General features: G+C 45.8%; 1 protein-coding gene across 5 annotated transcripts in view; it reads right to left on the bottom strand.

Annotated features, from left to right (window-relative positions):
* snap91a (synaptosome associated protein 91a) overlaps positions 1-11111 on the bottom strand; it is a 132540-nt gene extending 121429 nt beyond the window's left edge. For all 5 annotated transcript variants that reach the window (XM_078399708.1, XM_078399711.1, XM_078399709.1 and 2 more), the window contains exon 1: positions 10766-11111. In XM_078399708.1, coding sequence (XP_078255834.1) covers positions 10766-10895 — 130 coding nt within the window. In that variant the 5' untranslated portion in view covers positions 10896-11111. The remainder of the gene's footprint in view (positions 1-10765) is intronic.
* Positions 11112-13057: the final 1946 nt, after the last annotated feature.

The raw sequence follows: 13057 nt of genomic DNA, 5'->3' as shown, positions 1-13057 counted from the left end.
GTGACAAAAGTTGGTGACGGAGAGGTTATTTAACTACATTGAGTATTTGTGGAAGGGTGACCCATGAGGACGTCAACAATAATTGTTAATGTTAAATAAGGCGTTGGTTAGACCACATTTGGAGTACAGAGAGCAGATTTGGGCCCCATATCTGAGGAAGGATGTGCTGGCTCTGAAGAGGGTCCAGAGGAGGTTTACAAAAATGATTCCAGGAATGAGGTTAGCATATGTTGAGCGTTTGACAGCATTGGGCTTGTACCCGCTGAAGTTTAGAAGGTTGAGGGGGGACCTCATTGAAACTTACAGAATAATGAATGGCAGAGACAGAGTGGATGTGAAAGGATGTTTCCACTGGTGGGAGAGTCCAGGACCAGAGATCATAGCCTCAGAATTAAAACGCACTCTTTTAGAAAGGATCTGAGGAGAAACTTCTTTAGTCAGAGGGTAGTTAATCTGTGGAACTCATTGCCACAAAGGGCTGTGGAGGCCAAGTCAGGGAATATTTTTAAGGCAGAGATAGACAAAGTCTTGATTAGAACGGGTGTCAAGGGTTATGGGGAGAAGGCAGGAAAATGGGATTAGGAGGCAGAGATCAGCCATGATTGAATGGTGCAGCAGACTTGATGGGTCAAATGGCTTCATTCTACTCAGATAACATGTGAACTTGTGAAAATCAATGAAGCAATGTTGGTGTTCCAAGAGAGGAAGATACCAGATGCAAGAGCAGGAAATAATGCAAATCATGCACAGTAGCTTATTAGTTATTCCTAGAATTAAATGCCACTGTACATGTCAAGGTGCTCCAATCTCTGCATCACCAAGGGAGAAAATTTAAAACATTCGTCACAATAGTTTTCTGTAGGTTGTAGGTTTTGACCTAGCAGGTCAAACTCATTTGAATGCCATTAACCTAACAGCAAAGTTGATTCATACTGTAGAAATATTTCAGATTACATATTGGTACATGAACAAATAATGATCTGCATGTGCAAACATCAGTGCCATTACACTAAAACTAATGCCCTGGAAATGTTGACATGACCACAGAAATACAAGAAAATAGAAGCAGTAGCAGATCAACAGGCCACTCAAGACTGCTCCACCATTTAATTTCATGGCTGATGTATGCTAGCCTCAGTTCCTCTTCTGCACCAGTTACTGATGACCCTGAATTCCTCAATCTTTCAAACATTATATGTCCCCACTGAAAATACATTTGATTATTTGTTCTCCAATAATGTCCAGGGCAAAAGATTCTATCGTTTCACTCCCCTCAGAGAAAAAAAAATGTCCACATACCTCAGTTTTTAAATGAGCAGCCCTTTATTTTACTATGTCACCTTGTTTGTGATATTTATATACCTTACTCACCATTCGCCTGCGGTGTGCAGTATCAAGTTTCATTCAAATTATTGCACTATTTTTAAAGTAATTCACTTTATAAACTTTATACTGTGAATGGGCCTGCGCAGTTGGGGCCCACTGATCTAATACTTCCATGTTCATCTTGCGTCACAATGGGAACTCAACGGGTATCCGCACGTGCACAGTTGGGGAGGGTTGCCGGGCTTGGCGGCGGCGAGCCTGCACAGCATTGCCGGGAGGACAGGCGCCCGTCCCGGCATGCCCCGTGCCTGACCTTCCTCCTGCGGTGTAGTGCGGCGGCAGAGAAGGTCAAAGAAGATGGCTGCCGGCAGGATGAACATGGGGCAGCGCCTTGCGGCCGCACCCCTGCGACTAGCCGCCGTGATGACCGCCCGGGCCGGGATGAGCGGCTCCCTCTCCCCTTTCTTCTTCCCCCTTGCCCGGCCCCGGGGCTGTCACAACAGGAACGCAATGGGTCCACTGGTCGCGATGCGATCACCATTTTGAGATCGCTGGCATCACAATGGGAACCCAACGGGTCCACGGATCGTCTAGTTTCCACCAAACATCTCAACATCTACCCTGACAAAATCCCTTACGATCTTTTTAGAAAAAACTCACTTCTCATTCTTGTGATCTCCAAAGAGTACAGACCTAGTAACGATCCAGCAACCAAGTGCAATACCAAAACAGAAGACGAAACACACATGGAAAGTTGATGTTATAAGTAGCAAAATTAAAATGGAAAATGAGGGAGGAAGATGGGACTCCTTTTGGAATACTTTTTTAAAAATCGGTATGGCGGTGCAGCGGTAGAGTTGTTGCCTTACAGCGCTGGAGACCCGGGTTCGATCCAGACTAGGGGTGCTATCTGTACAGAGTTTGTATGTTCTCTCCGTGACCGCGTGGGTTTTCTCCAAGATCTTCGGTTTCTTCCCACACTCCAAAGATGTAGAGGTTTGTAGGATAATTGGCTTGGTATAAGTGTAAATTGTCCCGAATGCGTGTAGGATAGTGTTAATGCGCGGGGATCACTGGTCAGTAGAACTCGGAGAGCTGAAGAGCTTGCTTCCGCGCTGTATCTCTAAACTAGAGGTTTACGGAATCAATAATTACTCATTGTATATTAGTATTTATTTCAAGCGGGCTAGAATACAAAAACAAGGATGTAATGCTGAGGCTCTGTAAGGTTCTGGTCAGGCTACATCTGGAGTTCTATGAGGAATATCCAAGGAAGAATGCGCAGGCTCTGGAGAGGGTCCAGAGGAGGTTTACAATTAACTCTTATCCCAGGAGTTAACATATGATGAGCGTTTGACGGCACTGGGCCTATACTCGCTGGTGTGCAGGCCCAGTGAACAATGAGGTGAACATTGAAATGTACTGAATAGTGAAAGACTTGGATAGAGAAGATGTGGAGAGGATGTTTCCACTGGTGGGAAAGTCTAGGACTAGAGGTCATGGCTTCAGAATTAAAGGACATTCCTTTATAAAAAAATATGAGGAGGAATTTCTCTCGTCAGTGGGTGGTGGATCTGTGGAATTCTTTGCCACAGAAGGCTGTGGAGGCCGTCAATTGATGTTTTTAAGGTAGATAAGATAGATTCTTGATTAGTGCGGGTGTCACGGGTTATGGGGAGAAGGCAGGAGAATGGGGTTACAATGGAAATATAGATCAGTCATGTTTGAATGGCAGATTAGACTTGATGGGCTGAATGGCCCAAAGCTGCTCCGCTGACTTATGACCTTAGTAAGGAACCCAATCAGGTAGGATGGAGCGGTGATTTTGAGATCATGAGGGGAATAGATACAATAAACACAGAGTCTTTTACCCAGAGCAGAGAAAACAAGAACCATGTTGACATAGGCTTAAAGTGAGAGCCGAAAGATTTAATAGGAACCAGAGGAGCAATCTTCTCCCCCCACACAGAATGTGGTGGGCATATGGAACGAGCTACCAGAGGAGGCAGTTGAGGCAGGTACTATATCAACATTTAAATGACACAAGACAACCCGTGGACCCGTTGGGTTCCCGTTGTGACGCCAGCGATCTCAAAATGGCGATCTCATCACGACCCATGGACCCGTTAGGTTCCCGTTGTGACAGCCCCGGGGCCGGGGGCGGGCGAGGGGGGAGAGGAAAGCAGAGAGGGAGGCACTCACCCCGGCCCCGGGCAGCCAGCAGCAGGAGAGCGGCCGCAAAGCGCTGCCCCATGTTCGTCCTGCTGGCAGCCATCTTCTTTGCCCTTCTTTCTGCCGTCGCGCTGCACCACGGGAGGAAGGTCAGGCGCGGGGCGCACTAGGATGGGCGCCGGTCCTCCCGGCGCTGCTGCCGCCGAGCCCAGCAACCCTCCCCCAACTGCGAACGTACGGCTACCCATTGGGTTCCCGTTGTGACGCAAGATGAACACGGAAGTATTAGTTCAACGGGCCCCAACTGCATAGGCGCGGCTGCCGGGCCCATTCACAGTGTAAAGTTTAGTAAAGTTTATAAAGTGAATTCCTTTTAAAATAGCACAACAATTTGAACGAAACTTGATACTACACTCCCCAGGTGAATGGTGAATAAGGTGCCCCTAAAGTTGTTGCGCTATCGTGTACTGTTTTGGCTGTATTTCGTTATTCCAGCAATTTGTGTCTACCTTCCATTTAAACCAGCATCTGCAGTTTTCTTTTTTACATACACATACAAGATGAGAGTTTTCGATATATAGAATTTAAAGTTTTGCTTGAAATAGATTTACTAGCCAAAAATTCATGTTGTGAACTTTTGTGTTTAAGTATCATCTCAAAATAAATGCTGCTTTTCGTATTTTAAAGATTATTATGACTGTTTGTTATTATGACTATAACCATCATTACAATTGTGGTTTGTGCTTCTGGTTATTCCATAGCATTTAAAAAATTTAAATGCCTGTAGGAATGAATAATCAGGTAGTCACAATTGTCCTCTTTACTTATTTTTCTGTGCTGTACAGTTCTACGACTATAACTTTTATCAATTTTTATCATTTAAAAAAGGTTGAAACACAAACTAACTACAGTTCTTCTCAATCCACACACAATTTAAATTAGAGTTAGCTTTTCACACAGTCTTCATATTATTTTTTTATGCAACGTTTTACATTACTATTAAATGAGCCATTTCTAATGTGTGCAGGCTTTACACAATCTTTGCTCTACAAAAATAATATTTATTGGAGAATAAGTAAAGAGGACAGTTATTGTGACTACCTGATTATTCATCCCTACAGGCATTTTTTAATTTTTAAATGCTCTGGAATAACCAGAAGCACAAATACTACAATCGTAATGGTGGTTATAATCATAATAACAAACAGTCATAATAATCTTTAAAATATGAACAGCAGCATTTATCTTGAGATTATACTTAAACACAAAAGTTCACAACATGAATTTTTGCCTAGTAAATCTATTCCAAGCAAAACTTTAAATTCAAATTAAAAACTCATAAATCTGATCATGCTTAATTTTAAAGAAATCTGCTTACAAACCCAGAAAGCAGTTAGTTGCATTTTAGCCTAACGTTACTCAGTATAGGCATTGAAATTACATCTATCCCCTGGAAACTCAATGCAAACGTTCTTTTAAAACTTTGTAGAATATTTCTATAACAAGGCATGTATAGAAGTTGGGATGTTATGTTGCAGTTGTACAAGACATTGCTGAAGCTACACTTGGAGTACTGTGTTCAGTTTCGGTCACCCTACTATAAGAAATATCCCTTTAATCTGGAAAAAGTGTAGAAGAGATTTATGAGTGAGTTTTTTAGATTTTAGATTTAGATTTAGCGATACAGCGCGGAAACAGGCCCTTCAGCCCACCGAGTCTGCGCCGCCCAGCAATCCCCGCACACTAACACTATCCTACACACACTAGGGACAATTTTTCTTTTTTTTTTACATATTACCCAGTCAATCAACCTACATACCTGTCCGTCTTTGGAGTGTGGGAGGAAACTGAAGATCTCGGAGAAAACCCATGCAGGTCACGGGGAGAATGTACAAACTCCGTACAGACGGCGCCCATAGTCAGGATCGAACCCGAGTCTCCGACGCTGCATTCGCTGTAAGGCAGCAACTCTGCCGCTGCGCCACGTATTGAGGAACTGCATCTATCGGGAGAGGTGGGCAGGGTAGAACTGGATTCCTTGGTGCTGAGGAGACTGAGAGTTGTGATATTATAGAGTTGTGTAAAATCTTGAGGGGCCTAGAGGAACTAGTGGACATAGATTTAAGGCAAGGGGGAAAAGATTTAATAGGAAACCAAGGGGCAACTTGTTCACAAAGGGTGATTGATACGTATGTGGAATGAGCTGTCAAAGTAGTTGAGGCAGGTACAATAATAATATTTAAAAGACATTTCGACAAGTACACGGATAGGAAAGGCTTAAAGAGCATTTGGACATGGACCAAATGTGGGCAAGTGGGACTAACTTAGATGGACACCTTGATTGGCATGGATCAGTGGGGCTAAAGGGCCTCTTTCCATGCTCTATCATTCTATGACTATTGCTGCTGCAGTCTTTGCAAATAATATTAACAAATTAATTCGTTCTGAACTTCAAATCTTTGCAGTTGGCAATTATTTGAAAAGTTAAATATTATTAATCAAAGTAATTTTTTAACATGTTAAATAATAGTGACTTGAACAACTTCTCTGAACCTGCAAAATCAAAATTCAGAATGCATTTTTATTGCCATCTGCAAACCTAACAACTGTGCCTTGTACAGGGTGGCACAGTGGCACAGATGGTGGAGCCACAGCCTCACATCATCAGCGACCCAGGTTTGATCCCGACCTCGGGTGCTCTCTGTGTGAAGTTTGCATGTTCTCTCTGTTGGGCTTTCTCCGGTTTCCTCCTACATCTCAAAGACGTGCAGGTTTGTACATTAACTGACTTCTGTAAATTGGGGAGTGGATACAAAAGCAGCATATCATAGCATGAATGGATGATCAATGGTTAGCATGAACTCTCAGTGGGCAGAAGGGCTTGTTTCCACGCTGAATCTTTCAATCAATCAACTTTCAACTAAATTGTTAATATCAATGACAAATGCGTAGCAAAGTGTGGAGTCATGCATTTTGGTACTAGGAATAAAGGTGTAGACTATTTCCTAAATGGGGAGAGAATTCAAAATCAGAGGTGCAAAGGAACTTGGGGGTGCTGGTGCAGGATTCCCAAAACGTTTATTTACAAGTCAAATCAGTAGGAAGGAAGGCAAACGCTAGCATTTATTTCAAGAGAACTAGAATACAAAAACAAGGATGTAATGCTGAGGCTTTATAAGGCATTGGTCAGACTGCTTTTGGAGTATTGTGAGCAATTTTGGGCACCATATCTGAGGATGGATGTGCTGGCGCTGGAGTGGGTCCAGAGGAGGTTTATGAAAATGATCTCAGGAAGAGTGGGTTAACACATGAATAGCACAGGGCCTCTACTCGCTGGAGTTTAGAAGGATGAGGGGGGCCTCATTGAAAATTACCGAATAGTGAAAGGCCTGGAAAGAGTGGATGTGGAGAGGATGTTTCCACTAGAGGGAGAGCCTGGGGCCAGAGGTCATATGCTCAGAATTAAAGGACGTTCCTTTAGGAAAGAGATGAGGAGGAATTTCTTTGGTCAGAGGGTGGTGAGTCTGTGTCAATTCTTTGCCATAGAACGATGTGGAGGCCAAGTTAATGGATATTTTTAAGGCAGAGATAGATAGATTCTTGATTAGTACGGATTTATGGGGTGATGGCGAGAAGGCAGAAGAATGTGGTTAAGAGGGGAAGATAGCTCAGCCATGATTGAATGGTGGAGGAGACTTAATGGGCCAAATAGCTTAATTCTGCCCTATGAACTTATGATGACAAGGAGCCAGCACCCATCAGAAGCACATTACTCGTCACAGGCTTCAATTCAATAATATAACATTTAACCATCACCCACTGCTTCCGAAAATCAAATCAATTATGTATCCAAATTGCTAGCTCTCCCAGGTTCCCAAAGGCCTTGCCTAAGTCCCTTTAGACAACACCTACCACCCTGCCCTCATCTAACTTCTTAGCTGCTTCCTCAAAAATAAAATAAAATTTGAGACAAGATCACCCATGCACAAAGACATGAATAGTCAACATTACTGACAACAACCTCCAATTTTCTGTTTGCAAGTTTTCCTCGTGACTGCAGCCTTTCTTGGTGTGTGAATTTCCTTCCAAATCCCACTATGTATTAATAGTAATTAATTACTGAAAAAGTCTAGATTGGATACAGGGGAATCAAGAGAGAGTTGATGGACATGTAAGTGAGAACAGGTTAAAGGCAAATTAGTGGAGGAATACGTTTGGGTGAGCATAGACTCAGTGGCCCGAGCAGCTTCTTGCTGCCACACAACAATAAAGCCAAATGAAAAGCTGGACCAAAAATACAAACTGCTGCAAGATTTCAGTGGGTCAAGCAGCACACGTGGAGGCAAAGAGATGAACAATGAATGAATGAATGAATGAATAAGTTTATTGGCCAAACATGTGCATCTACAAGGAATGTGCCTTGGTGCTCTGCTCACAAATGACAACACAAACATACAGTTAACAATTAAGAATAAAGCATAACCACATCAAAACAATAAGGATACAACATTACGGTCTAAACATGTGGGTGTAAATAAACCAGAGTAAAAAAGAGACTATAGACTTTGGTTATTAAGTAGAACTACTACTCGTGGACAAAAAAAACTGTTTTTATGTCTGGCTGTGGCTGCTTTGACAGTCTGGAGTTGCCTTCCAGAGGGCAGTGCTTCAAAGATTTTGTGGCCAGGGTGAGAGGGGTCAGAGATGATTTTGCCCGCTCGCTTCCTGGCCCTTGCAGTGTACAGTTCGTCAATGGGGGGGAAGGTTGCAGTCAACAACGTTCTCAGCTGATCAAACGATCCGTTGCAGCCTCTGGATGTCGTGCTTGGTGGCTGAGCCAAACCAGACCATGATGGAGAAGGTGAGGACGGACTAAATGATAGCAGTATAACAATGTTTTCAATCAAGATCCTGCATCAGTAATGCACCATTCGTTTTCCTCTAGTGTTGCCATTTGACCTGCTGACTCTGCCAGCAGTTTAGTTTTTGGTCCATATTCCAGCATCTGCAGTCTCTCGTTTCAAAAATGAAAAAACTGCATGCAAGAGAGAGAACTTGCTGAAAACATTCATGTCACAAATTGTGATCAATGATTTCACAGTAGGGAACTCTAGGAATGTGACAGAATCAGACATAATTCACTATCTCCCTTCAGCTCATTCTGACATATTTCTCGATTAAAAGGAGCTAGACAAAAAAAAAGTTGCAATCAAGTATCAGCCATATATATCATTGATAGCAATGCAGATTGGATGACTACTGGCCATCTCACAGAATAGAGAAAAGCACAGCACAGGAACAGGCCCTTAAGCCCACAATGGCTGTGCCAAACATGATGCCAAGATAAACTAATCTCATCTGTCTGTACATGATCCATTCTCCAAAATCCACATGCCTGTCTAAAAGCCTCAATTGCCACGATCATACATGCCGCCACCACCACCCTTGGCAGCACGTTCCAGGTAAACACTACCTTCTGTGTAAAGTAAAATTGCCCGACACATCTTTTATAAACTTTGCCCTTGTCACCTTAAAGCTATGCCCTTTAGACTTTGACATTTCCACCCTTGGAAAAAGGTTTTAACTATCTACCATATCTATGACTCACAATTTTATATACTTTTATCAGGTGTCCCCTGAGCCCCTAGTGTTCAAGAGAAAATTATCCAAGTCTGTCTGACTTTTTATAGTTAATACCCTGTCCTTAATTTGGACATTCTTAAATGCCTACTATGCTTCCTTTTCCAAATTGAGAGCAGATAGTGGCCCTGGAATCATAATAAATTTACAAAAAATGGGGAAATTCCACTATCTGTGGACTCTCCAACTACATAATACATAATGTACATGTACATAATGTACAAAATAAATTCAAAAGTCAGCATTTAAAAAGTGACTGATGATAAAATTAAGTTAAAACACCCGAGTGATTTTATTAAAACTATAATTTGTAATATTGAGTATTCGGTGTCATTATTAAATAATAACAAACTGGGAAAATTTAGTTTTCACTATATGTGACAATTTAGTTTTCACTATATGTGACAGCATCGAGTCCGGAAGGAAGTTCTCTAATGTACAGTACTGCTGAATGTTGACATTGCATTATTTCAGTTCAATGCAAACAAAATTGTTTGAAATTCATCATCACTTCTTCCTCCAGTCAAGTGTAGCTGCCAAAGTAGTCTTATGTAGTATTAGAAAATTGTAATGTTACAGAACTATTATATATCATTTGTTCTTTTAAGAAAAGCTTCACAGTATTAGTCAGTGGCATAATTTAACACTGATTTTGCAGTCAAAAAACATTTAATAGCCATGTCCAGAAGGGTTAATAATGCAAAAAGAGGGAGAGTGGGGGCAGGGTAGAAAGGATCACTGCCACATCAGAATCATTGATGTTCAGTAAACTGCACCATTCAGACCATAGCCTATATGTAGGTTTTAAGAAATCATTTTGAATCCGCCCTTAATCCTCCCGTCAGAAAAGTACCAATACGTCTAAATATTTATACAGTTCTTTATCCGACAACCAATATTAGGATCGAGCATTTACGCTTTTTTCAATGCTATTTTCAATACGAGAGAAAATTCAATTATCTTAAATAGGTATGTTTTATGCGCTCACGAAATACGCGAGTAAACTGAAGGACTGCAGGCCAAATTCTGCTTTCTTTCAAATGACGGACGCATTTACCTGCAATATCATCCTTTCCTCAGCATATCAAATTAAAAACACCGCATTCTTTTTATTTACAATGTTTAAAAAATTAAACAAGAGTCCCTGAACAATTCTGCTAGTAAAATATTTATTATACTTCTGGCAGCGATGCTACATTATCGCTGCCGTTGCCTTCTGTTTCGAGAGCAGTGAATACAACCCCTTTTCCCCACCCCAAGCAAGAGACTCCATTGCAACCAGCAGCAATCCCACGGTGAGGGAAGGAGGAACGATGAATGGAGAAATAAGCCAGAATACTGGTGCAATCGTGGGATAAATAACAGCACCAACAAACGGCATCCAGGAATGCCAGGAATAGATGCGAAATAGAGAAACATATTAACGGAATTAATTGCACAAATCCAGAAACAACCACATTCTGGTATTTTTAAAAAAATGCAATTATTAACTGGATTTGTTTTTTTTTAAATAAGGTGAATACATGGAAATGCATCGCCTGCGAGTAACATGGATAGAGAATGAAGGGCTAGGCAAAACAAGGGGGGGGGGGCGGTCAGAACAAGATAAGAAGGTGAAGTCTCTTACAGTCCAGGTGCTTCTTCTTGGGTCCCATCACCTCGTGGGTCGTGGCTTTGCAGACAGCTCTGGCCACGGCCGAGCCGGTCACACTGTACTGGGCCGCCGCGATACGGTCCGTGATGGTCTGGCCCGACATTTTCTCTCGATTTTAACCTCCTTCTTCCTTCCCCCTCCTCTCACCGATCAATTAATAATTTATGCGTATGTGTGTAAAATAAAGGGTGGTGAATGTCACTGAAGAAGAAAATGTAGCGAGGAAACGAAAAAAAAACCCTAGAGAGAGAAAGCGAGAGAAGACAGAATTAAAAAAGAAAAAATCAGCCGCTAGTCGCCTGTCAAAAAAAGAAAGCCCAGCCCAGTCCGGGAGAGAGGGAGGGAGGGAGGGTGGCGTGTCGTTGGGCAGGCGGGGCAATGCCGCACACACCTGGGAGACGGGATAAGGGTGGGGGCAAGGGGCTAGATAGGGGAAGGGGGAAGATAGGGATGGGGGTAAGGGGGAGGGGACAGGGAAGGGGAGGGGACAGGGAAGGGGGGGGGAGACATGGGAGGGGGGAGACATGGGAGGGGGGAGACAGGGGAGGGGGGAGACAGGGGAGGGGGGAGACATGGGAGGGGGGAGACATGGGAGGGGGGAGACAGGGGAGGGGGAGACAGGGGAGGGGGGAGACAGGGGAGGGGGGAGACAGGGGAGGGGGAGACAGGGGAGGGGAGACAGGGGAGGGGGAGACATGGGAGGGGGGAGACATGGGAGGGGGAGACATGGGAGGGGGGAGACATGGGAGGGGGGAGACATGGGAGGGGGAGACATGGGAGGGGGGAGACATGGGAGGGGGAGACATGGGAGGGGGGAGACATGGGAGGGGGAGACAGGGGAGGGGGGAGACAGGGGAGAGGGGAGACAGGGGAGTGGGGAGACAGGGGGGAGATAGGGGTGGGGGGAGATAAGGGTGGGGGCAAGGGGGGAGATAAGGGTGGGGGCAGATATGGGTGCATGGGGTGGAAGGGGGTAGTAGGGGTGGAGGAGGCATGGATGATGGGCAGTGAATATGGGGGTGGTGGTGGGGGTTGGGCAGGGAATGGGGGGGTTGGGCAGGGAATGGGGGGGGTGGTGGGGATAGAGAGGGGGGTGGTGGGGGTTGGGCAGGGAATGGGGGGGTGGTGGGGATAGAGAGGGGGGTGGTGGGGGTTGGGCAGGGTTTGTGGAGACGACGGGAGGGATGTGGTGTGGGCAGGGATGGTGTGGGGTGTGGGCAGAGATGGTAGTGGGGGGGGTGGGCAGGGATGGCGGTGTGGGGTGGGGGGGGGGTGGGGGGTGGGGGGGTGGGCAGGGATGGCGGGCGGCGCTGCCGCACACACCTGGGCTCCAGGCTCGGCCCACTGACTGTGGCAGAAAGGCGAGCGTCGGGTGAGGGGGGGACTAGAGCCTTGATCCGGGAGGAGGGGGGGGGGTTGAAGGGGATTATTCAGGGGGAAGGCGGCGGCGTAATTTTTTTATTACCAGTTGTTAGTCCCCCTCCCACCTCCTCCCACCCATCCATCTTGCCCCCACCTCTCTCTCTCTCTCCCACCACCACCTCCCACCCATCCCTCCTCCCACCCCCTCCCTGGCGGATCTAACGGCTGGCGGGACGGGGTGGGGTGAAGCCACCGGCAACGTCTCTCTCTCTCTCGCCTCCCTCTCTCTCCCCCCCCTCCATCTCTCTCTCTCTCCCCCTCCATCTTTCTCTCTCCCCCTCCCTCCTCTCTCCTCCCCCTCCATCTCTCTCCCTCCCCGCCATCTCTCTCTCCCTCCCCCTCCATCTCTCTCTCTCCTCCCCCTCCCTCCTCTCTCCTCCCCCTCCATCTCTCTCTCCCTCCCCTCCATCTCTCTCTCCCTCCCCTCCATCTCTCTCTCCTCCCCCTCCCTCCTCTCTCCTCCCCCTCCATCTCTCTCTCCCTCCCCCTCCATCTCTCTCTCCCTCCCCCTCCATCTCTCTCTCTCCCCCTCCATCTTTCTCTCTCCCCCTCCCTCCTCTCTCCTCCCCCTCCATCTCTCTCTCCCTCCCCCTCCATCTCTCTCTCCCTCCCCCTCCATCTCTCTCTCCCTCCCCCTCCATCTCTCTCTCCCTCCCCCTCCATCTCTCTCTCCCCCTCTCTCTCTCCCCCCCTCCTCCCTCCATCTCTCTCTCTCTCCCCCTCCATCTCTCTCTCCCTCCCCCTCCATCTCTCTCTCCCCCTCTCTCTCTCCCCCCCTCCTCCCCTCCATCTCTCTCTCCCTCCCCCTCCATCTCTCTCTCCCCCTCTCTCTCTCCCCCCCTC

Source organism: Rhinoraja longicauda, chromosome 5 (assembly GCF_053455715.1).
Source record: "Rhinoraja longicauda isolate Sanriku21f chromosome 5, sRhiLon1.1, whole genome shotgun sequence".
Lineage (NCBI taxonomy): Eukaryota > Metazoa > Chordata > Chondrichthyes > Rajiformes > Arhynchobatidae > Rhinoraja > Rhinoraja longicauda.
This window is presented reverse-complemented; position numbering and strand designations above follow the sequence as displayed.